The sequence below is a fragment of the Panthera pardus genome, unplaced genomic scaffold (genome assembly GCF_024362965.1).
Source record: "Panthera pardus isolate Hobbes unplaced genomic scaffold, ASM2436296v1 HiC_scaffold_8, whole genome shotgun sequence".
NCBI classification, from domain to species: Eukaryota; Metazoa; Chordata; class Mammalia; order Carnivora; family Felidae; genus Panthera; species Panthera pardus.
The window spans coordinates 9,253,650-9,281,242 of record NW_026527013.1 but is presented as its reverse complement, the minus strand read 5'-3'; the positions used below and the strand labels follow the sequence as shown (position 1 = coordinate 9,281,242).

General features: G+C 56.6%; 1 protein-coding gene across 5 annotated transcripts; it reads right to left on the bottom strand.

The window, feature by feature from the left end:
* Positions 1 to 104: 104 nt before the first annotated feature.
* MAST1 (microtubule associated serine/threonine kinase 1) lies at positions 105 to 27,495 on the bottom strand. Of its 5 annotated transcripts, none has more exons than XM_053896685.1 (27): positions 27,348 to 27,495; positions 23,665 to 23,693; positions 21,616 to 21,704; positions 21,070 to 21,145; positions 19,120 to 19,198; positions 17,100 to 17,260; positions 16,844 to 16,919; positions 16,460 to 16,669; positions 13,898 to 13,999; positions 13,670 to 13,802; positions 13,524 to 13,591; positions 10,642 to 10,727; positions 10,344 to 10,552; positions 7,111 to 7,249; positions 6,859 to 6,991; positions 6,557 to 6,722; positions 6,354 to 6,455; positions 6,080 to 6,202; positions 5,490 to 5,599; positions 4,688 to 4,866; positions 4,353 to 4,603; positions 3,814 to 4,020; positions 3,369 to 3,598; positions 2,925 to 3,047; positions 2,670 to 2,806; positions 1,550 to 1,737; positions 105 to 1,446 (listed from the first exon to the last, which is right to left on the bottom strand). In XM_053896685.1, exons 1-27 carry the CDS (start codon positions 27,384 to 27,386, stop codon positions 188 to 190), a joined length of 4,704 nt encoding a protein of 1,567 aa, XP_053752660.1. In that variant the 5' UTR covers positions 27,387 to 27,495; the 3' UTR covers positions 105 to 187. The 5 variants fall into 5 exon arrangements, with proteins under 5 accessions (XP_053752660.1, XP_053752659.1, XP_053752661.1 ...); XM_053896684.1 differs by having other exon boundaries at positions 23,665 to 23,696; positions 27,348 to 27,494; XM_053896686.1 differs by lacking the exon at positions 27,348 to 27,495 and adding an exon at positions 25,502 to 25,522 and having other exon boundaries at positions 23,665 to 23,696.
* Between the last annotated feature and the right edge of the window lie 98 nt (positions 27,496 to 27,593).

The window sequence follows — 27,593 nt, the reverse complement described above, 5'->3', positions numbered from 1 at the left end:
TGGTAACCAGGCCTGGAATTCCGTCCCTCAAGACGCACACAGGCAAGGGGGCTAAAACCCAATGTCTTGCCCCGCCAGGGGAGGTGGGGTGAGCCCCAGAAAGCTCACACAGCACAGACACACTTTATTTATATGTGTACATATGTATACAGGTGGCTGTACAGAGCAGAGCCAGCGGCCCCCTGGGCTACGGGCCCGGAGGCGTGGGGCAGGGCGCACCTTTTTTGGTCAGGCCTGCTGGGGGTATAGCGTCAGCAGGGCACCGGGAGGTCAGCCCCGCCTCAGGCTTGGTGGCTGGGGCTGAGAGGGAAGCAGGTGGAGCTGGGGGCCCTGCACCGCTGGACCCATTCTTTGTGGAGGCTAGGGAGGGGGCCTGGGGATCTGGGGAGAGTTTGGGGGAGGTGGGCTTGGAGCGAGGCCCGCTCAGCGTGGTCCGCTCCTCCACCACCTCCAGCACCCAGCACTCCCGACCCCGGGGGACCTCAGGTGCCGGAGGTGCCAGGGACGTGGATTCCTGCAACCCCTTGGAGTCTGCACCGGGAGGCTGGGGCGTCCCGGCCTTGGCCCCGGGACGCACAGGCTCTACGACAATTGGCACCGGGGGTGTGCCCGCCTCACCCGAACTGCTGCGCCTGCCGGTCTCATGTTCCTGCACCGGGCTCAGCGCGGCCTTTGCCACAGCCCTGGCCACCCCACCCGCTCCATCCTCTGTCTGCACGCTCTGGTGCCGTGTGCCGCTGGCATCCCGCTCCAGGGTCCGGCCCCCGGGAGTTGTCGCGCGGGGTGGGGTGCAGGCCTCGGCACCCCCGGGGGACTCCTTCTCCTTACTGGACGCCGGCGGCCTCGGGGCGCCCTCGGGCAGCAGCGGGTCCGCGCCCAAGCTCAGGGGCGACTCTTGGCGGCCCAGGCGACGAACGGCGACCTGCCGGGGTGCGCCAGGACCCTCGACGGGGGGCGTCTCGCCGTCAGATTCAGCGAGGCTATGTAGCGCCAGCTCGCCGTGAAAGTCCTTGCGGAAATCCGGGTGGCCGACCTCTAGGCTGTGTTTGCGCAGTGCGCCCTTCTTGTCCGCGCCCAGCGAGGCTCCCAGCTTCTCCGCCGACTGCACGCGTTTGAGGAGAGGCGAGCGCGGGGGCTCTGCACTCTTGGGGCGCGGGCGCACCACCGGCGGCGACGAGTGCAGCTTCGCAGGGAAGCTCTGCGTCGTGTGCGAGCTGCCCACCGTGTGGCCTGGCAGCGGCGGCGGCGACGCCTGTGTCGGGGACGGCGTGTGCGCCAGCGGCGACAGCGGGATGTTGCCGGCCGACTTGCAGCGCGCAGAGCGGTACTGGCGGTGCAGTTTCGGCGACAGGCCGTGCAGCGTGCTGGGTCGGATGTGGTGCGACGCCGACGACGCCGGCGAGTTGGGCGTGCTCGAGGCCGGCGAGCTGCTCTGGGAGGAGGCGCCTGCGGACGGGCGAGAGGGGCTGGAGCGCGCGGAGGGCACCGCCAGGGCACAGCCCCGCCACCCTTCGCCGCCTGGCCCGCCGCGCGCAGGCGCAGAGCGTACCTAGGTAGGCGGAGTCGGGCGTGGAGCGGTAGCTGTGGGTAGGCGAGCGTGCAGGCAGCCCGTGCGTGGGCGAGCCCGGGAGGCTGTCGCTGGACGAGAGCGACCGATTCAGCGACGACAGCGAGCGGCTAGTGTGCAGCAGGTTTGACTGCTTTGTGATCTTGCGGAAGAGGGAGCTGCGCTTCTTGCTGGGGGACAAAGAGGGGGCCACCTACCCTTCACCAAATTCCGGGACTCCCGGCTTCTCCCGGCTTCTCCCACTTCTGGGCCGCACGACCGCCCACCCTTCCTGGCCCCTCCCTTCCCTGCTGCAACCCACCTATCAGAACCAAAAGAACTTTCCTGGCCGCTGGTCCCATTAGGCTCCTCCCGCCTCAGGCTCCACCCATTCCTTCCTGGACGCCCCCACCCCAAGCTAGGAAAACACTCCTCAAGACCAACTTTAAAAAAAACAACAAACAAAAAAACCCCAACTTTTTTCTGGCCCGCCCACCTCTCTAGCTCCTCTGTCTCCAGCTACAGTCTACCTGACAGGGGCTGGGAGAAATTCTCCTGACCCAATTTTGTTTAGCTCCTCACTCGAACCCCCCTCAACGACGCATCCAGGACAAACTCACTGATCGAAACACATTCTCCCGGCCCCGCCCACCTCTCCTAGCTCCTCCTACCTAGAAAGGAAGAAATTACCTCCATTGGCCCAGTCTTGCCTAGCGTCCTCATTTCACCTAGAAATCCCTTCTCCCAGCCCTCCCAGCCGTCTAAATACATCCAACAGGTCAGGACCGTCCCCTAGATGGTCTCCTCTTTAGTTGACAAGTGCTGGCGCTGCCCACCTTCCAAGGTTTTCTTCCCAACCTAGAAACCTGGCACAGCTTCCTTCCCTGGCTTCTGCCACTTGCCCAGCTCTTCTTTCTCTGTCCTCTTGTTTTTGCTGCATGGCCTCGACCGGCCACTTTTCCTGGCCACTTCCCTCCTCAGGTCCCCACCACCTCCCACCTTAGCCCCGCCCACTGCACACACACACACACACACGCACACGCGCGCGCACACGCACGCGCGCGCCGCGGGTTTCCTCAGCCCGCTGTTTAGAGCCCTGCCCAAGGCATTTGGCCCCACTCACCTCTCCTGGCCCTCCTTGGCAGAGGGCCGCTTGTTCCTCCTAGCCATTTTGGCTTTGTAGCTGCTGCGCCGGGCAGGGCCAATGCGAATGGAGGTATTTTCGAAGGGTGTTGTAGTCACTGCTACCTTATTGCCACTCTGGGGGTTAGAAAGGGGGAAGTGCTCTGCTGGAGGCTGCTCCAGAAGCTCCAGTTCCCCAAGATCTCTTCACCCTTCCCCCACCCTCCGGGCAGGGTGCTCCCTCCCTTGCACTCACCTTAAGGATCAGCTCGACGACCTCAGGATGCACCATGCCGTGCACAGGCTCTCCGTTCACGTGGGTGATGAGGTCACCAGCACAAAGCCCTGCTTCCTGGGCTGGGCCCCCCTCTTCCACGTGCTGGGGACAGGACACCCCGTAGGGGTAGGGTCACAGGATTGGTAACAAAGAAAGCTCCCTGAGCTTCTTGCACCAGGCACCTAGCTCTGCGTGCGCAACAATCCTCGTCACACCTTGTAAAATAGTAATTATCCTCCCCGATTTACAAATGAAGAAACTGAGGCTCAGAAAGGGGAGGGAGAGTACTGGTCACAGAGGAGTCTTACCAGGCTACCCATTTCTACAGTTTGAGCAGTCTCTCATCCCCCGGGGGGGGGGGGGACTTCTCTCCACCCACCCACCCCTCATCTTGGGACATAGACTCCAAGCACGAGCGCTCACCCAGACAATGTGATGAACACTGTAGACATCTGAGTCACCCATGTAGACGCGAATGGCACGCAGCGTGAAGCCGTACTTCTTGCCAGAGCGTTGGATGGTGATGGGGGAGCGGAGCCCACTGACAGCCGGTGAGTAGTCCCGGCTGGGTGAGGAGTCCCGTGAGGATGGGTTGGAGGAGAGAGATCGTGGGGACATGGGGCTGGCCAGGGGTGAGCTTCCATGGGGGTCCACTGCAGACACAGAGCCAAGGTCAGAGATTGGGGCCGACTCAAGACACATCTCTCCCTGTATCTGCTCCTCCTTCCTCCCAAGTCAAAGTCCCGGGGTTCTCATTGGTCCATCCCAGAGCCAATCATTGTGGACAGGGAAAATACAGTGTTTCCATCGGCCTCTCCTGGCACAAATGGAGACAGCCCCTCCCCTGCTATGTGGAACCCAAGGTCACCTGCAGGAATCATGACGGACAAAGCAGTGGCCGAAGCTGACTTGATGACTTTGCCCCCAGTTCGAGAAGGCCTCTTCTCCACTGCGGGGTCTCCTGACAGCTGCTGGTGCCGCGCCCGGCGCAGAACCAGGTCATTGGTGGCCCTAGGGCCTGATGAGTCCCCATCCTTCGAGGGTGGGCAGAGGTCACCTGGGCGTGGGCGGTCAGCTGCAACAGAACAAGTGGGTTAGGGGCCAGTCCGAGGCCACGGACTTCTGCGAGCTGTTCCCTCTGCCTGGAATGCTCTTCCCCTTCTCTCTCTTACTTGTGAGTTTCATGAAAGCAGGTGACATACCCATTTAGCACAGCTCCTGATACACAGAAGCGCTCAAATACATTTGTGGACTGAGAATGGAACACGAGGTGTTCCCCATGTTGATGAGAATCCCAGGCTGGAGTGTGAAGAGTGGGTGAGATCTTGTATAAACAGCACCACGCTCACTGAATGCTCAGTATACGGTCACTGGGGAACTGGGGAAGGCGGCGAAGGGGACACTCACTGGCCTCGGGGTCCCCAGCGCTGGGGGTGCCGTCCCCATGAACCGCCTCTTTGGCGGCTCGCGCATCCAGCGAGCCTGGGGGGTCGGAGCTGGGCCGGGGAGGCCTGCGCATCCGGGCCTCATCCTCGTCCTCTTGAGGGGCGCTGAAGCGGCTGGGCTCTAACAATGCAGAGAAACGGCGGCGCGCGCCCAGCGGGGGACTGGCCTCCCCTTCTAGGAAGCTGGCCTCAGAAGCCGAGAAACGCTTGCTGCTGGAAGGGGTGGGGGTGGGGGGGTGTCAGAGGAGACACGCCCCTTTGGGCCCCGTCCCCAAACCCATTCCGGTCCCTGCTCACATCTCCGGGGAGCCCCCTCTCCAGGTCTTCTCGCGCAGGGTCAGGCCTCCCAGGCCCTCCCGCTTGCCGGCCGCCTTGTCCTCTGGGCCCTTAGCGCTGGGCTCCCGCTTGCCGGGCCCCGCTGCCGCCACGGGGGTCTTGGGCTCGTGCTGCGACAGTTGCTCCATACTGCTATACACCTGCAAGGGCAGACGCTGGGTGGTGGGAGGCAGGTCCGGCCCGGCCCCAGGTCCCGCCTTCGCTCTCGGGCCAATGCGCTTCCCGCTGCCGGACGCCCAAACTACGCTGCACCTGCCCACGGCCGGGCTCCGCCCAGTTCTGGGAAGTACCCCGGCCACCTACAACTCAATTCAGGCCCCGCTCCACGGTTAGGCCCTGACCCGCCCGTGCCCTCAAGAATCTGTTCTTGCCCCCACCTTCCTAGGCTTCCCACAATTATGTCTAGTCTCGTCCAGGCGAGGCCTGCACCCCCTTCCGCTCTTTCCCCAGGCGAGATCTTGCCCAGCCTTGCCCCCGCCCCCCACTGCGCATCCTCCCAGGCCCCAGGTCCTGACCCCGCCCCATTCAGAACTAGCCCAGCCCCACCGCGGGCTTCCTTTCTACAACTGTCCGGGTTCCCGTTAGATTCCACTGGAGGCCACGGGGGCAGTCCCAAGACCCCCATGCTGCCGCCCCCGAAAGCCTTATCGCTCCCGGATCTCTTACCCCCTCAGTGGCTTCCCCGGCTCGAGACCTGGGTCCCCACCACCATTGGCCCCGGCCCCCCGGGGTCTCACCCACCCCTAGCCCAGCCTCGGCCCACCTTGCTGAAGCGCGGCGAGCAAGAGGAGAACTGGCGTATTTCCACGGGCTCCTCTTCTGTGGTGTCGTCCTCATCATAGGAATTCACGTGATGATACCTGTCTGAGCGGGCTGAGGATTGGGAGGTGGGCCATAACCGCAGGCAAGGGTCCACTCCTCAGATCAGACACAACCCCCACACCCCGCCGGAACAGGCCTGCAGGCCTCTGCCCCACTCCCCGGTCGGACTCGGGCCCCTCCCCCAAGCTGGGGCCCAGCCCCACTCGCAGAGGCTCCAGAGAAGCCACACCTCCAGATCCCACCTTCAACCCCGGGCCCTACCTCATTCTGGGTCCTAGCACCGCCCACTGGACCGGGCCCAGGAGCAGGCCCAACTTGAGAACTCCTCCCACTCCAGGACCCATCCCTACCCCGGCCTCTTTTCTTACCCTCTTCTCAGGCTGAGCCCCACCTCTACGCCGGGCCAAGCCTCCCAGCAATGCACACCCCCACCACAACCTCAGCCCTCTCGTCTGGGAGGTCCTCCAGCCGGCTGGGGTCCCCGCCCGGGCTCTCTCACCTCACCGGATCCCGCCCCCTGTCCCTGCTCACTGTCGAAGTAGCTGGTGTCATCCTCGGACTCCAGGTGCGGGATGAACTCGGCCTTCTGCCTCAGCAGTCCTGTCCAGTCCAGGTCTCGAAAGAAACTGTGCTGCTTCACCTCAAAGGCACCACCTGGGGAGGGAGCAGGTGGAGTGGGGAGGGGAGGCGGTCCCGGAGGGGCTGAAGGCCAGCCCAGCAGACAGCCCCAGACCGCGGCCCTGGGAGTCCTGCTCTCTGACAGCGGCCCCCCGCCCTCAGTTTCTCTGAAAAGCAGACCCCTCACCTGCCCCAAGCCGGACCAAGGGGTTGGTCTGCAGGAGACTGGATATCAGGAGCTGGGCATCCGAGGGCAGGGCCTCGTCCCCCTCTGGCCACAGGATGTCATCTGCAGAAAAGGCGGGCCTGGGGGTCACTTTTTGGAGTCTGCGAGGCCTTGGGGTGGCCCATGACCCCGCGCCCCCACCTGCCCACCACGGAGGCACGCACCGCTGATGACCTGTCCGAAGAGTTCTTCGGGCGTGTCTCCAAAGAAGGGTACGCAGCCCACCAGGAACTCATAGAGAATGATGCCCATGGCCCACCAGTCCACCGGCTTGCCGTAGCCCTGGCGCAGGATGACCTCGGGTGCGATGTACTCTGGGGTCCCACACACCTGGGGGCAGGCCATCAGCCTGCGCCCTGGCCGCAGGAGGGGCCTCGAGGGAGAGCCGAGCCCCCCACCAGGCCCTGGGCCCCGCGGTTCTGCCGGGTCACTCCACCCACGGTGACCCCCATGCCCGCACACACACCTGTTTGTCCAGGAACTCCCGGGCGTCCTTCTCAATGTGGCCTTCATACAGGTTGGTGGTGAGGCTCATAAGCCCCATCTTGGAGAGGCCAAAATCCGTGAGCTTGATGTGCCCCATAGAGGTGATGAGTAGGCTGCAATGGGTGGGGGGAGGGGAGGGTCTCAGAAGTGAGGCCCAGGTCCACTCCTGGCCCTCCCATGCCGCGGCTTCCCCATCAGCAGGGAGGCAGTGATGGGAAGGGCCAAGGCTCACTTGTCAGGCTTGAGGTCGCGGTGAACGATGCCGTAGTTGTGCAAATACTCCAGAGCCAGCACCGTCTCGGCAAAGTACATGCGCGCCATCTCCACAGGCAGCGCCCCGATGTTCTTCAGCAGGGTGGCGCAGTCCCCCCCTGTGGGGGAAGGAGTTGGCCCGTGTGAAGAGCGAGGCACCCTCAGCCTAGAGCTGAGCCCTCAACACGCACCGTAACATCGAGTCCTCACCTCACATGGCTCCCATTTCACAGCTAAGGAAGACTGAGGCTCAGAGAGGGGCCTCCCTCTCCCCGGATCACATGGGGAGTGCCCTCTACCAGGCTTCTCTCCTCCTCTTAGCCATCCTCCAAAGTTAATATGATCAGCTGATTTCACAGGGGAGGGGACTGAAACTCAGAGAGAGGTTGGGTCGCGCAAGGAGTCGATGCTGGAGGATAGATCTGGCCAGTACAAAAGCCTGACTTGTTTTTTCCCCTAAGATTTTAAGTAATTTCCACACCCAACATGGATGGGGCTCGAACTCATGACTCCAAGATCAAAGGTCACATACTCTTCCAACTGAGCCAGCCAGGCACCCCAAGCCTGCCTGCTTATTGACTGAATCTGGAAGCATATGGCTCTTGATCTCCTGGAGTCTGAATCTTGATGGTCTGGGGCCTTAAAATGTAGATTCCTGGCCCCCACCAGATTGACTGTAAGCAGCATTCGTGTTTTGGTCTCCTAAGATCCGTTCCTCCTTCCTGTTACAAAGGCTGGGGTTTCTTCCAGGCGCAGCAGCCAGACCAGCATGTAACCCAAGTTGCCTCAGTGACTCAGTCCCCGACTGACTTTCCCTTCTATTTTCACAAAGATTGCTGATCTCATAGAATGTAAACTGGGATCGGCTGGATAGCAACTCTGCTACATCAGAGCCTGTCTAGAGGGAAGTCTACACATGGAAGGACAGGGTCAAGAGACGAAGAGATGCCTGATGACATAGTTTGAGCACCCAGATACAGCCATTCCTGAAGGTGGCATGATTTTTTTTTAATCACAAGTCAACAACTTCCTTCCTTCCTTCCTTCCTTCCTTCCTTCCTTCCTTCCTTCCTTCCTTCCTTCCAGCTTGAGCCAGGTTTAGCTGGGTGTCAGAAACTGACAAATCAGACTCCCTGAGGGTGGGGCCCAGGAATCTGCATTTGGCCACAACCTCAGGGAATCCTGACACACACTGATGCTGAGAACCAAGTGGAATGACTTCCAGATGAGACTTCGGGGCCGGGCCACACTCAGGGGGCGCAGGACCTTAAACTTGTGCGGTCACCTCCATCTTGGTCTCCTTGCCTCTGCCCTCACTGCAGCAGCTGAATGGATATTTTAAAACATAAATTCAGATCACATCCACTCTGTTTAAGACCTCACGGCCAATGTCTGCTGCACCTGGAATGAAATCCAATGCCATTCGGGGCTCTGCAAGGCCCTGCATGCCCAGCCCAGTCACCTGCCGATCTCCCCCGCCCCGCCCCGCCCCGCCCGTCTCCCCGTGGCTTTGCTCACTTGGCTCCAGCTTCCCTGGCCTCCTCACCGCTCCTCCAAATCCAGACACCTTCTCACTTAAGAGCCTTTGTGCTCGGGTTTCCTCTTCCAGGCCCCTGCCTCTTTGAGCCTCATGGTCCCTGATGGCATCCTCGCTATATGAAATCACCTGGCCTCCTCTGTCTTGTTTTGCTTGTTTATTGCCTGTCTGCACAGACCAGAATGTAACCTCCATGGGGGGAGAGGTGCCTGTCTGGGTCCCAACTGCCACCAGCGCCTAGTGCGGCCTGTGGCATGAGGAAAACGAAGAGGGGACATCTGTTGGGTGAACGGATGGTTGACTGAGGCTTGGGGGCAGCATAGAGACCCTGCGTGTCCCAATAGCCACAGGATGTGTGTTTCGGGCACTGGATGAATTAATATTTGGGTGAATATAAGCATGGATGGGTGGATAAGCAGGTGAAAAAATACACTGGTGGCTGGCTGGACAGAGAGTAAACAGATGGGTGGATACATGGATGGATAAATTGTGGAAGAACAGAAGGAGAGAGCCAGGTAGGATAAGGGGGCTGCTAGAATGCAGTTGTGGATGGATCGATAAAAATATGGACAGCAAATGGGTGGATGGACGATGAAATAGGTGCATAAATATTGATGGATAAATGAGTGTCGGATAATGGTGGGTGAATAAGTGGATGGGTGAATGAATGGCTCGATGTATAAAAAGACGGATGCATGAAAATAGATGTGCAAGGCAAAGAGGGAACCCCAGTATAAACTGGGGACTTCAGTTAATAATCACGTATCCACGTTGGTTCAATTGTAACAAATGCGCCACAGGAAGACAACGGGTAAATCGTAGAGGAAACTGGGAGGAAAGGGGGTTATCTGGGAACTCGATGTACTTTCCAGTCAGTTTTTCTGTAAACCTAATATTCTCTAAAACATGAGCTCTGATAATTTTTTAAAATAGATGTAATGGATAACAGATGTATGGATGGGCAAACGGAGGGATAATCAAATGGGTGTATGAATGGGATGGACAGATGGATGGACGGATGGATGGATGGATGGATGGACGGATGGATGGACGGATGGATGGATGGATGGATGGACGGATGGATGGACGGATGGATGGACGGATGGATGGACGGATGGATGGACGGATGGATGGATGGATAGACAGATGGATGGACGGATGGATGGACGGATGGACGGACGGATGGACGGACGGATGGACGGATGGATGGACGGATGGATGGACGGATGGATGGATGGATAGACAGATGGATGGACAGATGGATGGATGGACGGATGGATGGACGGATGGATGGACAGATGGATGGATGGATGGATGGACGGATGGATGGATGGATGGACGGATGGATGGATGGATGGATGGACGGATGGATGGATGGATGGATGGACGGATGGATGGATGGATAGACAGATGGATGACGGATGGGTGGGTGGTGGATGGGCAATTGGATGGATGTACTTATACTGAATGAAACCAAAGCAGATAGATAGACAAACCAATATGCGGCTAGATACAAATAAACAGATGAGATGGATAATCAATGGCTGGATAGATAAATAGGTGGATAAACATACAAGTGGAGAGTCAATTAGGTAACTGAGGCTCAGACAGGCCACCGAGCAACCGTGACCAGCGTGCATCCCCCCATCTTCCCTGCAGTCCCACGGGCAGCCACACCTTCCACGTATTCCATGACCATGCAGAGGTGGCGCCGGGTCTCAAAGGAGCAGAACATGCCGACCACAAAGGGGTTCTCGGCGAAGGTGAGTATATCCCGCTCCACAAAGGCCTGCTGGATCTGGTTGCGCAAGATCAGGTTCTGTTTGTTTATCTTCTTCATCGCGAAGCGCTGCCTCGTCTCTCGGTGCCGCACCAGGTAGACAGCGCTGCAGGGGGAGAGAGCGAGGACCGGCCATCACCTCCGAGACACCCGGCCTCCGCCACCCTCCCCCCGCCAGAGCCCCGGGTGGCTCACCCGTAGGCACCGTTGCTTATGAGCTTGATGGTCTCGAAGTCATTCTCTCCGGGTGGTTTCTTAGCCTTGGTGGTGGCGCTGCGGCCCTGCAGGGGAAAAAGGGAGACCACCACCACCATCATCACAAGACTAGAACTCTTATCCCATTTTACACATGAGGAATCTGCGGCACAGAGAGGGGGTGGATGGATCCTTCGTCAAGTGCCACAGTGAAGGAGTAACAAAGTCAGGCCTGGAACCTGATACTGACTCTGAAGCTATATTCCTAACTTTTTTCCACTAGGAAAGAAGCCTACGAAATAATCACCTTCCTATACAAAAAGCTACCAGAAATCAATAACAAAAAGCCCACCAATGGAAGAGAAAATACAGACAAGATATGTGAACTACAATTAGAGCTTGTAACCATATGAAAAGATGCTGAACCTCACATAGAGTGGCTGAAGAGCAAATCAAAACTACCCCAAGATACAGTTTTTCACCTGGCAGACTGGCCAAAAGGATCCAAAAAGCTGACACACTCTGGGTGAAGCTGTGTTGGAACAGGTACTTTTATACCTTCCTATCGGGTGTGTAAAATGGTACAACCTCCATGCAAGGTACTCTGGCATATAAAAAGAAGTGCGTGTTCCCTTTGATCCAGTAATTTCATTTTCGAGTTATTGCTACAGATATGCATGTGAAAAATTACATATGCATCACCTCGCTCATTGCAAGATTGGAAGCGACCCATATGTTCATCTTTAGGAAACTGGTTAAACACATGAGAGGCATCTGCGTAAAGGAATACTGTGCCACTGTTAAACAGCAAGGAATCGCTCAGTACACTGATCCAGTATTTTATTAAGTGGGGGAAAAAAGCAAGGAGCAAAATGTGCTGTAAGTTTTTTGGCAAAATGGAGCTATCTAATCGTATTTAGGGGGTGCTCAGTAGCACATATACTAATATTTGGGGGGGATATAGGTCAATGGGGGGACAAGAGTGGGTGTAAGATATTTCTCTGTACACGTTTTGTGAAAATTATGCTTATTTTTCTTTGGGACAAAGAGATTTATCCCATAAGTATTTCACAAAAATGTGTGATATGAAAATGTTAGATTTGTATGCTCCTAAGAACGTAGTCTAAAAACATCTGACCCAAAACTTGACAGAATTACAGGAAAAGAAATTGCTCAAAACAAGGATTTCACACATATTTCTCAGAAACGATTAGATTAACCAGGCAAAAAAAAAAAAAAAAAAGAAGAAGAAGAAGAAAGAATAGGGACGTGGAAGATTTGAATCACTCAATTGACAAGTTTGATTGAATGAAATAGGTAGAATCCTACAAACAACAATTAAAGATAAATACCTTTTTAGAGTTTTAGAGTTTTGAGTGATGTCATTCCATTACCTATTCAAAAAATTAAACAAATGGCACGCATAGTGAGATTCTGTTCAATATATAGATAAAGGAAAGATGTGCATGTGTGATGTGTGTGAATTCATAGACACAACTTGAAACAAAGGTTACGAATTCAAATGCCTTAAGGGGCCAGGCAGGGGGGGGGGCGGGCGGTGGGGGGCACCATGCATGACTGGGGGGCCAAGTGCCCCATGTCCTAGGGGCAAGCGCCCCCACTTAGAGCCAGCTGGCTCCACCACGGTGTTATCAGAACTTCCAATTTTTCAAAAGAAGGCCCAAACCCAGATTGTGAGTCAAGATCTTCTCATCTCTAGATTTTGCTGCAATTTGAAAAAACAAAAACAAACAAACAAAGAAACAAAGCACTGCAGAGTTCAGAGAAAGCACATGTGCGGCCACCAGAGCTGGCAGTCTCACAGAAGGAACATCTGTCAAAGCGTGGCTGGCTTAGAGGTGGGACCACGGCCGTTTTCACTATGTTAAGTGGCTAATGCAGAGACGTCCAACCGACCCAAAACCCCACGCGGGGTTCCTCACGATCCACATGACCAGCAATTCTGCTCCTGGCTGTGCACCCAAAAGGACCGAAAGGTTATACACACATGTCCGTGGCAGCACTTTCACTTTCAGGCAGCAGCCAAAAGACGGGAACAACCCCAACGTCCATCAAGAGACAAAGGATAAACAAATGCAGAAGACCCATCCAATGGAATACGATTCAGCCATAAAAAGGAACCAAGCGCTGAGTGAAAGTAAACCTATATGGAATATCCAGAAATATATATGAAATACACATTGAGGCCAACTATGAAATTTACACGAAATATCCAGAATGGGCAAATCTGTAGTGTCCCAATTCAGAGGTTGCCAGGAGGGTCGGGGGGGAGGGGTGGGCAGGGAGAGTGGGAAGTAACTGCTAGAAGTGAGGGTTAGGGTTATACCTTATTGTGAATATACTAAAACCCACTGAATTGTTCATTTTAAAATGAATGCTTAAGGGGCGCCTGGGTGGCTCAGTCGGTTAAGCATCCGACTTCAGCTCGGGTCATGATCTCGCGATCCGTGAGTTCAAGCCCCGCGTCGGGCTCTGGGCTGATGGCTCAGAGCCTGGAGCCTGCTTCCGATTCTGTGTCTCCCTCTCTCTCTGCCCCTCCCCCATTCATGCTCTGTCTCTGTCTCAAAAATAAATAAACATTAAAAAAAATTAAAAAAAATAAATAAATAAAATAAAATGAATGCTTAAAATGGTACGTTTTAAGTACCATGGGTACGTGGTTGGATTATGTGTATTTTACCATGAAAAGAGAAAAGGCCCACGGAGGAATGGCGATGGTTAACCCAGTTCACAGATGGGGAAACTGAGGCTCGGACCAGGGACCAAGAGATCCACCCAGCCTGAGGACACAGGGCCAGGAGGTGAGCCCTGGCCTGTCCTGCTGAAACCAGAGTGCTGACCGCTGGCCCTCTTGGCCTTACCTCAGAGAGGTCGTCCTGCTCCGGTGTATTGGAACCACCGCTGTCCTGTTCCTCCAGGTGTACCACGTCTAGGAAGGGGCTGAGTGTGAGCGGAGGCTGGGGTCCGGGTGGGTTCACCCCAGCCCCCTGCACCCACCAGCCAGCACCTGGAAAGGGGTCACGGGTGAGGCCCAGCTGGCGGATGATGTAGCGGGGGATGTCAGTCTTGACAAGGTGGCCTTCCTTGGCGTGGCCCTCCGCCGCCTCCAGCAAATGGTAGAACTCCTCGGGGTTGAATTCCTGGGGCAGGGCAGCAGCAGGCTCAGGGTGGGCTCCAACCCTCCCCCAACCCCTACCCGCTCCCCCCCCCCCCCCACCACGTCCAGTCCCCTCACCAGGCACTCCAGCAGCCTCGCGGGGCGCGAGATGATGATGAGGAGCTTCTTGACCAGCTGGGTGACGAAGGCAACCTCCATGCTCTCTGAGCGTTCATAGGCCTGGGGCGGCGGGCACAGTGGGGGTAGCTTTCACGGGTGCCCCGGCTTCAGCCAGGCCCCTCTCCCCACCCCACTGGGTACACACTGTTGCTGTTGTCCCATTTTACAGGTGAGAAAACTGAGGCTCGGGCCACACGGTAAAAAGAATGACAATGATGGTAGGCAATGTTGTCCTAAAACCTTCTCTCATTCATCTTCAAAACAGCCTATGCTCCAGGCCAAGTTAGAATCCCTCCACCCCGGGCATGCTTTCCCCTCCGGTCCCTGTGTGGCTACCTGATCCGCGTCTAAAGTCGCACCCCACCTCCTGGCTGTGCCCTCAATCCTCATTAATGACCGTACTCTGCTTTTCCTGTTTTCTATCCCATGAATCCCCTTCTACCAGGCCACATGTCAATTTCTCTATTGTGTCTATCAAGGCCAAGACTAGGGTGAGGCAATGAGGCATCTCACCCTGAAGCCAAAAATCTCAGTCTTCAAGGTAACTAAGATTTTAATGCAGGATGTGAAAAAAGCATGCAAAAAAAAAAAAATCCATGATAAGCAAAATAACAAAATTTAAGGGAGGATAGGATCTGTTAGGGTTGTCCTGAGCCACACTGGAGCTTGAAGCAAAAGGGAGGAAGTGTGTGGGAATCTGTACATGTTTTCTCAGTGATTAACAGCTTTAATAAAAATATTGTTGGGGCGCCTGGGTGGCTCAGTCGGTTAAGCGTCCGACTTCGGCTCAGGTCATGATCTCGCGGTCCGCGAGTTCGAGCCCCGCGTCGGGCTCTGTGCTGACAGCTCAGAGCCTGGAGCCTGTTTCGGATTCTGTGTCTCCCTCTCTCTCTGACCCTCCCCCATTCATGCTCTGTCTCTCTCTGTCTCAAAAATAAATAAAACGTTAAAAAAAATTTAAAAAAATATTGTTGATGATTAAAACCAGAAAAGTAAAATTCTGACAAATTCTGGTTTGATTATAAATAAAATACTCGAAATAATGTTAAGTTTTAACATACCCACTTTTCAATTTTTCCTATAATTACTTTAATATCCTGAGGGGGGGGAGATTAAATACTTGTCTCATCCCAGTCCCAGCCCTGATGCTTTTTATTTATCTTCTGACTCTCCTTAATAGAATGTCAGCTTCCTGAGGGTAGGGACTTTTGTTTGTTTTATTTCCAGGGAATTCTCCAGCTTCTAGGCCAGTGGGAGGCCTGGAACAGGTGCTTAATAAATATTTGTGGAATTAATGAATGAGCAAATTCCCTTTTTATAGCAGAAGGACTGAGGCACAGAGAGGTTAAGTGACTTGGCAAAGGCTCCACAGTAAGTGATGAGCTGGATGTGAATCTGGGCCGTTTGGTCTGTGCTCTCAATTCCTACGAATCTAGTGGCAGAATCCAGACTCAAACCAGATCTGATGATGAATCCCATAAGTCAACATACTGCCCTTTAGGTCGGAGTGGGCGCCTAGAGCCCAAAGCCCCGTATTCTGGTCTTTGTGCCCTTATCCAACGTCATTCCCTGAAGACAGTACAGTCACTTGGCTTCTGTGCTCCTAGAATTTCCCAGATTGCCTTCTCACCTCAGGGCCTTTGCATGTGCCGTTCACCCTGCTCGGCACACATTCCCCCCAGCACTTCTCATAACTGTCACTTCCTCATTATTCTTGTCCCAACTTCAATGTCACCTCCTCTGGGGAGGCCTTCTGGACCTAACAAGGGAGTCCTTGACACTCCATCTGATTGCCCTGTTCCATTTGCTTCATAGCCCTAAGCATCAGGTGAAATCACCAAATACCTTGATCTGTTTCCATGTTTCCTATCCACCTTCCACATTAGAATATCAGCCCCAAGAGGGCAGGGATATTTCTCTAGTTTGTTCACTGTTGGGTTCCCACTGCCCCAGCACACAGTAGTTGCTTAATAAATGCTACCCACTGTCATTGAGTTAAGTGGGGGTATCATCTTGTTTACTTTCATTCATTCATCCATGGAACCAAAATTTATTAATCACCTACTGTGTGCAGGACACCGTGCCAGGCATCAGGGCCGCAGCAATGAACAGACAACCTCATCATCCACCCGTGGGACTGACATTTGAGCAAGTGAGACAAGAAAGAAGATAAAGAAAAATACACAGGAGGACGGAAGGGGCTAAGTGCTAAGGAGAAAACTAAAGAGACAAGAGACGGTGGGTCGTGGGTTTGACATTTTAAATAAGGGGGTCTAGACGCCACCTGAGATGCTGATATTTGAGTAAAGACCTGAAGGAGGTGAGGGAGGTTAAGTCCCTGCCTCCCCCATCACTCCGGACGAGCACCACGTCCTTCCACTGGGGACCACGTCTTTCTCTCCCACCCCTGAAGTCCCACGGCGGCGCCCGGCACGTGGTAGGCGCCCTCTGAACGGAAGTGGGGTGAAAGAAGGAGTCGGGCCTGACCGAGCCAGCGCCCCCCGAAACACACACACTCACATCCTGCAGCAGCTTCTCCAGGTTCTCCTGCAACTCGTAGAAGTACACGGTGGTGATGAGGCCGTCGCGGGACTTGGTCAGGCAGTCCCGGGCCAGCTCGATGATCTGGTGGTGGATGAAGCTGAGCACGCCGTCGGCCAGCGGCAGCACGCTGTCAGGTTCGTAGGCACGGGCGAAGTCGCGCAGCTTCTCCTCCATCTGCGCGGTGGCCTGCGAGGGGGACAGAGGGCCGGGGTGCCGGCGCGGGGCTGCGCCCGGAGGCTGTGGCCGCCGGGAGCCTGCGCTGCGCTGCGCGCGCCGGCCACCAGGGGGCGCGCGGAGCTAAGGCGAGCGAGGGCTCCCGCCGCCCGGGCCTCCCCGCGGCCGCCCCCCGCCCCGCCTCACCTTCGGGAACCTCTCCTTGTAGACATGGTTCATCATCACGATCTCGTTGTCGTAGGAAGAGGGGGAGCGCCCGGGGCTGCGGGGAGAAAAGCGCATCCTGTGCAGCCCCCAGCCTCCGGAAGCAGCCAGGTGTTAGATCCCACCCCCGCTCCCCCGTAAAACTTCACCCGTCGTGCTGTCACCCGTTTAATCGCGCGGGCAGAGGTCTCACGGGACACGACCACCAACTTGGGGTGGAGGGAGGTTATCTACCCACCTGAGGCTCCGCGAGCGGGGCCGCACTGCAGGAGAGCGGCGGCCACCATCTTCGTCTGTGATGCTCTCGGTGCTGCCGAAGTGTTTGGAAAGGAAGTGGAGCTCATCCACGGTGGGCTGGTAGGGCAGCTGGTGCAGGCGCTCCTGGGAGGAGCAGGAAGACTGGGGGGAGGAGCGGGGCCGGGGTCAGAGCCACCGCAGTCCCCCCACAGCTCGCGACCCTGGGCTGGGACTCCTGGGGGCTGATGGGCCCCTGGGCAGGGTCGGGATCAGGACCTGGTTTATGATCCTTGGATCCCAGGGTCCAGGTTGGGACTCCTGGAGACAGACAGGGGGGACAGGGACAGACACGGATGCGAACTGTGACACACACAGATGTGGCCAGTGGGAGCCTGTTAAAGCCTGAATCAAGTAATATCCCTCCTCTGTTCAGAACCCGCCGTGGCTCCCACCTTACTCAGTATGGACCCTGAAGTCCTCCTCAAGACCCACAACGTCCTGCAAGATCTGGTCCTGTCTCCCTGCCATCACCTCCGCCCACTCTCCCCATCAGTTACTCGGTCCAGCTGCACAGGCCTCCCGGATGGTCCTTGAACCAGCCAGGCACACTCCTGCCTCAGGGCCTTTGCATTGAGGGGCCTATGCTCCCTCTGTCAGGAGCATATCACTACAGATCGCTCCTCCTTTACATCTTTGCTTAAATGTCACCCCTGTGGGTGACATTCACCCCTCTGAACACACATCCCTCACCCCCTATCCCTGCCTTGTTTCTTTTTGCTGTATTTATCTCCTGACTTACTATATCTTTATTATTAATTTTTATTGCTGCCTGCTCCTTGAGGGCAGAGACTTGGCTCTCCTTGGTCCCGAGTCAGGGTCTAGCACGCAGTCGGGCCAACACAGACCCGCAGATATCAGTGGAGAAACAAAGATCTCCACTTGATTCTGCAGGCAGAAGGGTCTTTTGAAACGTTTACGTCACTCACTCCCCATCCCACCAGTATCTATTAAAATAATTTTTTTCAATGCACATAACGTATGATCTACAGAACCACAATGTCAAATAGCTCAGGCTGAAATTTTAGTAAAATTTAATATAAAGCAAAAAAAAAAAAAAAAAAGCCTTTGTATGGCTTCCCATCACATTTAGAATAAGATCCGCCGCCCTGCCCTGGCTAAGAAGCCCCAGCATGACCAGGGTCACTGCCTACCTCACCCTCGTTCCTCCACTTCCACCCCAAAGCTCCAGCCACTTGAGGTTATTTTCAACTTTCAAATGCAACAAGTTCTCTGTCGCCTTTGGGAGTCTGCGCATGCTGTTCCCTGGCCCTCTTCGTGAAACACCCCTCCTTTCCTTCCTCCACCTGCCAAACTCCTACGGATCCTTTGTCTTGGCTTCAATTCCACCTCTTCCAGGAAGCCTTCCTTGACCCTCCCCCCCCCCAGCTGAGTCAGGTGCTCCCTCCTGTTATCACCTTACCTGGTGCCACTCCCAAAACAGCTCCAACACCCTGTATTGTAAATATCTTCTTACCGGTCTGTCTCCCCTCATGAGGGCTGCATGAATCCTTGGATCCTGGCCCACCTTATAGAGCCCACCCACCATATGACAGCCAGTCGCGTGATAAATGTCTGCTGAACATCATACCAATGGAGGGATGAGTGGACCAGAGACACAGGCAGAAAAGGGGGCAGGTGGAGGGAGACTTTGGGTATTGCGGTGGTTGAGCAAATGCACTCTGGGGGAAGAGTGTGCTGGCCCCGGCCAGCGGAGACCCTTGGCAGTGGTTCGACCCGTGAGCCTTAATACCATTATCTGTAAAATAAGTCGGCGATAGGCAGGACCCCCAAGAAGATATGTTGAGGGTGGAGAACAGGGCTTTCAGGGGGACCTGTAACTTGCCAATAGATGGACGGGTGGATACCTTGGAAAACTAGAGAAACCCAAAACCCTCATTAAGGCCAGCGCAACTGCTGGCCTGGGTGAGGGCTCCCGCCCACTCGCCCACCTGCCGACTCACCGAGACGGTGGAACTGGGTGTGTTGGTGCCATAGCCGGACGAAGGAAGTGAAGCCAGAGACCAACGGCGTCCGTCCGCCCTGGAACCCAGCCAAGACGCTCAGAGGCTGCTAGGCCCCACTGGTTCCCCCCCTCCCCGTCCTCAGGGTGTGAGGGAAGCCACTGGCCACCACTAGGGTAGGGGCTGGGGGTATATCTGTGCTCTACGATTCCGAAAGGCCCTCAGAGCCACAGAGGTAAGGAGGAAGTCTTCCAGCCGGGCACCAGGGACCTGGAGCAAAGATCAGGAATCCCCAAAGCTGCCCCCATGATAAAGTGCTCAGACTGAGGCCACTTGAGCCTTCTCGGAGAAGAAGGGCCCCTCTTTTTCAAATACACACGCTGCCACATCCTCCCACACCTGCTCACTCACACACAGATACGGTCACTCCCACAGCCACACCCACTAGTGTTAGTGTGAGTCGTGTGGTTGAGATCACACACTGACAATCATACACCTTCACGCGTGACTCCTCAACACGGACACACACACAACCCCTGACCCGTACACGGGCCCAAATCGCACGCTTCCCTACACGAACACACCATCACGCATGCAAACACACACGTACACACACACACACACACACACACGAACACGTACACGTAGAGATGGAGTACTCACACTCTGAAACAAAGACGCACACTCCCTCACACACGTTCTACTCTGCCACGTTCACACAGACACATTCGAGAACGCTCACGCACTCAGTCACACATTCAAACTCCCACGCAGCCACACATTCATTCACACTCCCACCAGATTGCACACTCACATGGAAACGTACTTGGAAGGGCATGCTCTCTCACGCATTCACACACATTTACAAATGCACAGGGATACCTTCACACACGCTCACACTTGCACGCCGATGCACGCCCCCGTGGGCATATGTGTGGGCAGGGCCGCCTCACACGACCACAGTCTCACAAGCCTACAATCACACATCCACATCAGCACAAAGATTGCATATCACAGGGACACACACTCCCAGGCATTAGCCTCCCTCCGGGGGGCGGGGCCCTCCTAGCCCACCCACCATGCAAGCGACCAGATCAGGTTCCAATCTTAGAGCCCTTTTCTGGCTCCCTAATGCCTTCAGCCGAATTCCGCAGCCAAGGGGATCTCTCCGCAGCCACCCCAGGGAGGCATCCTCTGTCCCCACAGTCCTGCGTGACACCAGTCTTTGCAGTGATCTGCGCTCTCTGGCCCGCCACCCCAACTCCACCCCGAGGACAAAGACTGTCATTCACCCCTTATGCTCAGCTCCCAGCTCGCACCACGTGTTCAGACAACGTTTTTAGAATGAATCAAGTTCAAAGAAAAAGAATCCCGCCCAAACATCCTGGTGACTCCCAGAAGTTTCTCCAAAACGCATCGGAGGAATCTCTCTGCCTCCCCCAATTTCGCCAAAGGCCCCAAGAAAATTCATTCGCGACATTCTAGAAACCCTCAAAGATCCCCGTAGGGAAACCTATGATTGCTCCTCTCGGGCCCTGGAGAAATAACTCTAGGTGCCCTTTCTCACGTTGGAGACCAAAGTCCCTCAATGGGCATCTTGCAGTCTGCGCTTGCGCACTTCATCTCCGTTCCCTGTCCTGTTGCTATGGAAACGCCCGGCCTGGAGCTAGAGGCTGGGGAGACTGAGACCCTGGGCTCAGAGCGCACGCGCTTTCGCTCCGCGGCAAAGGAAGTCCCACTCCCCCTTTGATTCCGAACAGGCGGTTGGCCCCGCCTTCTCATAGGCCCCGCCCCTAAGGCCTGGCGCTTATTCCCGCTGGGACGCTGGGGCACTCTGCGGGTCCCTCAGGCCCCGTCTCAGGTGCAATTAGGAGGGGAACAGATGGAGGCCCAGACGGTGGTTGGGGAGGGTCCGGCCAGGGTTCTAGGGCCCTGGGGAGAGGGACTCACCTTCGGGAGGAGGCAAACGAGAAGTGGGCGGGGGTGTTGGGGGAGAAGTTGCGGGGGCTGTCCAGGGGACTGCTACCTGTAGCGGAAAGAGGGGGATCTTAAAGCTTGGTATGGGAGGCAATCCCACCAGGCCGCTCCATCCCCAAAGCGGGTTGCCAACAGCAGCCCTTCCCCTGTTTAGTCTCGTCCCACCCCCGTATGAGTGGACCACGCCCCCTTAGCTGTAGCCCCGCCTCTCTAGACTGTTTTGGTTATGGAGTCAGCCCAGCCCCCCTTCAGGCCGATTCCGTCTACATCTGAGATGGCCCCGCCCTTCAGGTATGGTACCTCCCCTCAACCCCAGCCTCTTCACCGTCTTGCTCCGCCTGGGCCTCCGCCCACAAAGGCCCCTTCAGCCGATTGACCACTGCCACACAAGATGGCCCCGCCCTTTGCCCAATCTGGGTCCTCCTCTGTTCAGTCTCCGCCCAATCCTGCGGCACGGACACGCCCCTGCCCCGTAGCCACGCCTCCTCTAGTCCGGTCCGCACCCACCACCTGTCTCACCCAGGTGTCCAGGCAGTGGGGAGTGGGGTCGCGGCAGCGTGGGCGAAGTGCTGGTCAGGATGAGGCTTTTCCGGTTACTGGTGCGGCAGCTGCGGGGAAGGCGAGGCAAGGGGACCGGGCCGGGCCGCAGCCCAGTGAGTTTGTGAACCCAACCAGCCAGCCACCTTCCCATCTCAGATCCCCGCCTGTCTCCCATCTGTGTGTGCTTGGAGGTGGCCCCAGAGGATTGCTCAGAGGAGGAGGTGATGGAGGCCTAGGCAGGGCTGCGTATGGGAAGGGATGTGCGTGTGGCACGTGTGTGCAAAATTACCTGTGTGGATCATGTGAGGCCGTGACCATGGGAGGCACGGCGTCAGTCATGGAATGATAGGAGCGTATATTGTCTTTGGGGCTGTGCGTGACATCCTCCGTGTGTATCCACGTTGGCGCCCAGTGTGTGAGTTCAGCACTGGGTTGGGTTTACCTTATGTGATAGGACCTGTACCTTTTGTGTCTGTGTGAAACAGTGTGCCATGCCACTTGCCCATGACTAGATGTGCCATTGTGCGTTAGAGCGCGTGCGTGCATGATTTTTGCTACATGTGTCTATGTCTTTGTGAGGCATTCTAAGTCTGTGTGATACCCTGCCCTTGTGTATGTGTGTGACATTCCCCGTGTGTGTCCACGGGAGGCATCTACTGTGTGTGAGTTTCATACCCTGTGAGCCTGCCACCATGTGTGACATTCCCTAGGTGAGTCTTCTCTATGATGCGGTATGATACTGTATATCTCTCCGTCTCGGCGGGATTCCCTGTGTCATTTATTCTGGCATCTGTGTGACACCGCATGTGATAAGCTTAGGTGATATCATGTGCTGTGACATTCTTGGGTACATAGATGTCATTGCCATACATGTGTCTGTGTGCGTCCTGGATGCCATAATCGTGTGTGTGTATCGTCATGCATGTGACATCGTCCTAGATGTACACAACACTGTACCTGTTGGGCTGTTCATCTGTGTGTGACGCTGGGGGTGCCCCCCTGAGTCTGGGTGGGCATGACTCTGACCCACGGCCACTGTATGCGTGATGGCTCCAGGGTGTATCTGGGCCACTAGGGCTGTAATGTGTGCATGTGTGTGACATCATGTCCTACGTGACGCTCTGTGTCACTATTTTCCGGCTGAGGCTGTGTTCTTGGTGGGGGGGTAGTTTGTGCTATGATAAAGCCCCCCCCTTTCCTTCTGCCCCTCGGGATCCCAGATTGTGAAGAGGGAGCCCCCAGCCCCTCCATTCCCCTCACCCCCTGCCACAGTGACTGAGCACATTAGCGAGGCCAAGAACACGCGGCATGGGGGCGGGGGGAGGCCAGGCTGCGGCTATTGTTCCGAGGGTGCCAAGTCCCCCACCCTCCCCTTCTTCCCCTACCCCCACTGGGTTGCCGGAGCCCGCAGCGCCAGCAGACAAAGGCGCCGCAACACCCCCCCCCCCCCCCCCAACAACAACCGGCGCAGCCTCCTCCCCCCTGCAGCGGTCCTCGCCGGCGCACAGTGCCCCCAGTCTCGGCCCACACTGTCCCCCAATTCAGCCCCATCCCCTGCAGAAGGCGCCGCACGGGCACCTCTGGCGCAGCTGGACGGGGTGCAGCATCCCGGGCCCCGCCCTGCGGCAGCGGCCGGAGGGGCGGCTTTAGTGGGGAGGGCCGGGTCAGGGTCTGAGGGATGGGGTTCTACCTCTTGGTGCGACGGAACATACTGCCGCCAGGGAAGGAGGGCATCGAGAAATTGGAAAGCGCTGTCCAGAGGGAGTCAGACATGACCCGGCGGCGGCGACATGGTGGCAGGTGCGGCAGTGGCGGCGGCGGCGCGGGGAGCGAGCGCGCGGGGCGGAGGCTGGAGCCGCAGCGGGCAGGGGAGGGCGGGGGAAGGGAGGGCCGTGCCGCTGCCGCCCGCCAGGAGGGGGCGCTGCTGCTCACCAGCGCTCCAGGCCCCGCCCGCGCGCGCGCGCCTGGCGCCCCCACCCGGACTCGAAAAGGGGCGGCCGGCCCTGCGCATCTCTCCCCAAGGCTCACCTGCTGCTTTTCCGGGGCAGAGGCAAATCCTTCTAGAAGGCAAGGGGGCAAAAGGATAGAGGTCAGAGTGGACCAGCAGCTGCTGTCTGCAAGCCCGGTCACCCCAGGGAGCGGCAAAAGTTGGGTGGGACAAGCTACTCATCAGCATCCTCACCCACACCTACGTTATGCACGGAGGGCGGGGCTCTTCGGGGGAGAGGGTACCAGAGTGATTTCTCTCCCGACCCCAGACACCAGCAGAGCCCAATATAGGACTCCTGAGTTGGCACCTCCATGTGTGTGTGTGCAAATCAAACGGGAGCCTATGTGGAAAATATTTCTTGAGCACCTGCTGTATGCCAGGCCCTGTGCTAGGCACTGGGGACACAGCAGCAAATGAGGAAAAACCTCCTGCCCTTTTGGGACTAGCATATAAAGAAGGGAAGCAGACAATAAACAAATTAACACAGAAGTAAACACGATAATTTTAAACAGTAATAAGTGTCATTAATAAAATTAAGGTGATATGATGCAAAATGGCCAGGAGGAGGACACAATAGTCAGAGAGGGCTGCTCTGGGGAAGTGACTTTTAAGATAGTTATTGAAAAAATAAGAGCCAGCCATGGAAGAATCTATGGAGAGAGCATTCCAGGTAGAAGGAACTGCCAAGGCCCAGAGACAGGAATGAACTTGGTATGTTCAAGCATGAAAGTTGAATGAATGAATGACTCCACACCCCAAGGGTTCTACCCCACTCCCAGACAGATTCAGTGTTGGGGGTGGGATAGTTAGGGTCGCTCAAAACTGAAATTTGCAATGGGAACCAGACAATGGCCAAGTGGTCTTTTCTGATAATGGTAATGATAACAATTGCTAACTATTAACTTTATGTGTCCAGACCAGAAGAAGGTTGTGTTCTGTTTGTCAAGCACTCGGGAAGCCACTATAGGGATTAAAAGTTATGGAAGTCTGTGCCCTCTTCCCAGGAAACCATCGGGCAGAAGGAGTGCCACCTTCCAGCCAGTTCAGTGTCCACAGGCCAAAGTGAATAAAGGAGGCTGGGTAGGGCTGCAGATGGAAGATTCTGGTGAGAGTTTCAAAAGCCTTTTGGTATGGACTCTAACCAGGGGAAAATGAGTTATGTTCTAGATCCTTTCTAGGAATTCTGAAAGCAGAAAGCCCTGGGTTCAAAGCTCAGATTTGCCTCTTATAACCTTGGTAAATGACCTTCCAACACTCCAATGACCTTATAACCTTGGCAAATGACCTTCCAAATAAGGTCCAGCAGACCTGCCAACAGATGACTCTGTGAGATGATTCAGGTGCCTGGCACCTTAGCATGAGGCCTAGCACATAGTAAGCACTCAATAAATATTAAGTCATAGGAGCAGGAGTCATTATGAATGGACATGCTGCTTGACAGAGGATGGGCCAAAGGTACCTCCCACTCCCATGGACAGAGGACAGACATATGGTTGGGGTCAAAGAGAACACTGTCCAGATCTCCAGCCATGCTCCCCTGAGCCACGGGTGACCAGAAATCCATTCCAGGTTTTCCCTCTGTTTTTGCAGGATCAGTTTGAATGAGGAGCAGCTGGGACCAGCCGGCTGGGTGGGACGACCGCAATGGCCCAAGCGAAATCTAGACCTGGATTTTTCGGCCACGGAGGCCAGGATTCCAGATCCGGGTACACTCGGCCTTCGAGGGTGAGCCCCTGGGGACCTTGAAACACCTCCCAAGTAGTCCTCGAACCTAGCCCCATTTGCTAGCGCTCCTAAATATTCTAGAATAGAAGTAAAGGGCAAACTGGAGAGGTAGGGGATTTGGATCCTTGCGTCAGAGTAAACAGACGCCACCTCCATCACTAGCTGCAGAGACGCTCTGCCAAGCAGATTCTGCTTCTCCCAGTGGTTGATGGACGGCGCTGGGGATGGGCTTTCGAACTCAGGATGCTGTTCGTATATACGATCCCAGCTGCACACAATTGGAGGCCCTCGGGAGCTCCGCAGTTGTGGGACAGCTCCTAGGGGGTTGCATCAGTGGGTGGGGGTGTATCCAAGGCAGCGAAGTGGTTAATCCCGCCGGAAAGGAAGAGGTAGGGACAGGACTCCGGCGGGATAGCACAGACTAGGGGTTGCCTCAGGAAGGAACGGTGGGTGAGTGGGAGGATCCCAGGCTGGGGGCGGGGTCTTGAGCGTTGGAAGGCCCGCGTGGCGATGAGCCAATGGGAGTCGGCGCTGGCCCGGAGGGCGGGAACACACCCTCTTGTAGGCTCCGCCCCTTACCGCCCTTTTCCTGGGGACCCGACGGCGCGGACCCAGTCTGGCTGCTTCAGCACCTGCTCTGGCTTTGCCGCCCCTTCCTCCCTTTTCCCACAACCCCTTTTCCCACCCCAGCACTAAAACGGGTGGGAATCCAGGGAAGTTCTCAAGAGCCCAAGGCTCTTAGATGGAGCCATTTGGGCTCTGTTCGAAAGCAAATTAGCTTTCCAACCCAGTTCTGTCTCCAGCATCCTCCAGACACCTGGGAAGTCCCTCCTATCATCTAACTCCGACTTTTCCTGCTGCAGTGACGGATCGGCTTATCTTGGTCTCCAACCTCAGGGATGGTAGGTTAGAGGAGTCCAGAAGTAGACCCTGGATGAGGGTTTGAATCCTCCCCTTTTTTGTCCAAGCTCCAGGCTAGGAAGTAGCCTGAGTCTGGAGCCACCTAGGCTTTATCTAAACTCCTCCAGATTATGTAGCGTGGGTCTGGGCTCCAAGGAGGATCAGAAGGACCAGACCCCAGGCAGGCCTTGAGATGAAGCTTTGATCAGTTTCCTCGCTGGGGTCAGTTTAGGGACAACATCGAACCCTCGTATTAACCCTTAGAAACGCAGTAAGAAGATAGTAGAAAAGAACTCTTCTCAGCTTCAGAATCCCCACCCATCTTGAAGGTGGGAGTTCCTGACGCCTGGATTTCCCCACACTCCACCATCCTCAGTGTCCCACTCTGTGCAGTGGACTCACTCCCGCGCCTGCGCAGCCTGGAGACCAGTATCTTCTAAGGCTGCAAGGAGCTAAAAATCGCTCCCGCCCACCCACAAGCTGGGCTGGACTTGAGGATCTCGCGGGGGGGGGGGGGGGTAGTGAAGGGAGGAGGAATGAAGAGTGAGGAGGAAGGCTGTCTAGGGTGTCTGTCCAATTAGGGCAGTAGGAAGAATCCTGGTGGCTGGGCAGATGCATGGAGGTCGCAGGGGTTCCCCATGCCTCAGAAAGGGGTTCCTGGGGTGCTGAGGGGCGAGGCTGCAGTATAAACATGTTTACTGCCTCTGCGGCGCCGGTTGCCCCGAGGGGAGCGAGCCCTGGGGCACTAACTTTGCTTTGCGCCCCCTCACCCCCAGATTGGCGTTGAGCCAGGGCGATGACTTCGGTCCCAGCCCCCTCCCCCTCTGGCGGGCCAGGTGCCCCTCAGGCTATCCTCGAGGGGGAGCGCTAGGCTGCACCCCCTCCGTCAGCTCCCTGGAGCCCCGGGCGGCGCCTGAGGGGCGGGGTCGCCAGCGCGGCGGGACGCGCGGCTACCGAGTTCCCCTCTGGTAGCGTCCCGAGGCCGTGGGAGGGGGCTCCCTGGCCGGCCCGGGCGCAAGTTCTCCCGCCCCCTGCCGGGCCCCGCCTCGGGGCTCCGACCCCTTCACCGCCACCCGGGACCGGGGCTGCCGCGTACCTGCAGCCTCCGGCGGCGAATCAGGCCCGAATCGTCCATGGCGGCGGCGGCTTCGGCCCCGGGGAGGGAGGAGGGAGGTGGCGGTAGCGGCGGCGGCGGGAGGAGGGAAGAGGGAGGGAGTGAGAAGCCGCGGGGACCGCGGCGGCGGCGGCGGCGGCGGCGGCGGCGGGTGGGGGGGGGGGGTGGCGGGGGCGGAGCAAAGTGGGGCGGACCCGGCGCCGTCACTGCGTCTGGGCGCCCGAGCCC

Bases quoted from the DNA above. Each gene is read 5' to 3' on its own strand.
- MAST1 (XM_053896682.1), bottom strand. From the start codon at position 23,409: ATGTCTGACTCCCTCTGGACAGCGCTTTCCAATTTCTCGATGCCCTCC. The intron at 10,553-10,641 runs GTGAGCCACCCG...CTCCCCCTGCAG, and splicing joins ATAAGCAACGGTGCCTACGG to CGCTGTCTACCTGGTGCGGC. The intron at 5,600-6,079 runs GTGAGCAGGGAC...CCCAATCCTCAG, and splicing joins TGACACCAGCTACTTCGACA to CCCGCTCAGACAGGTATCAT.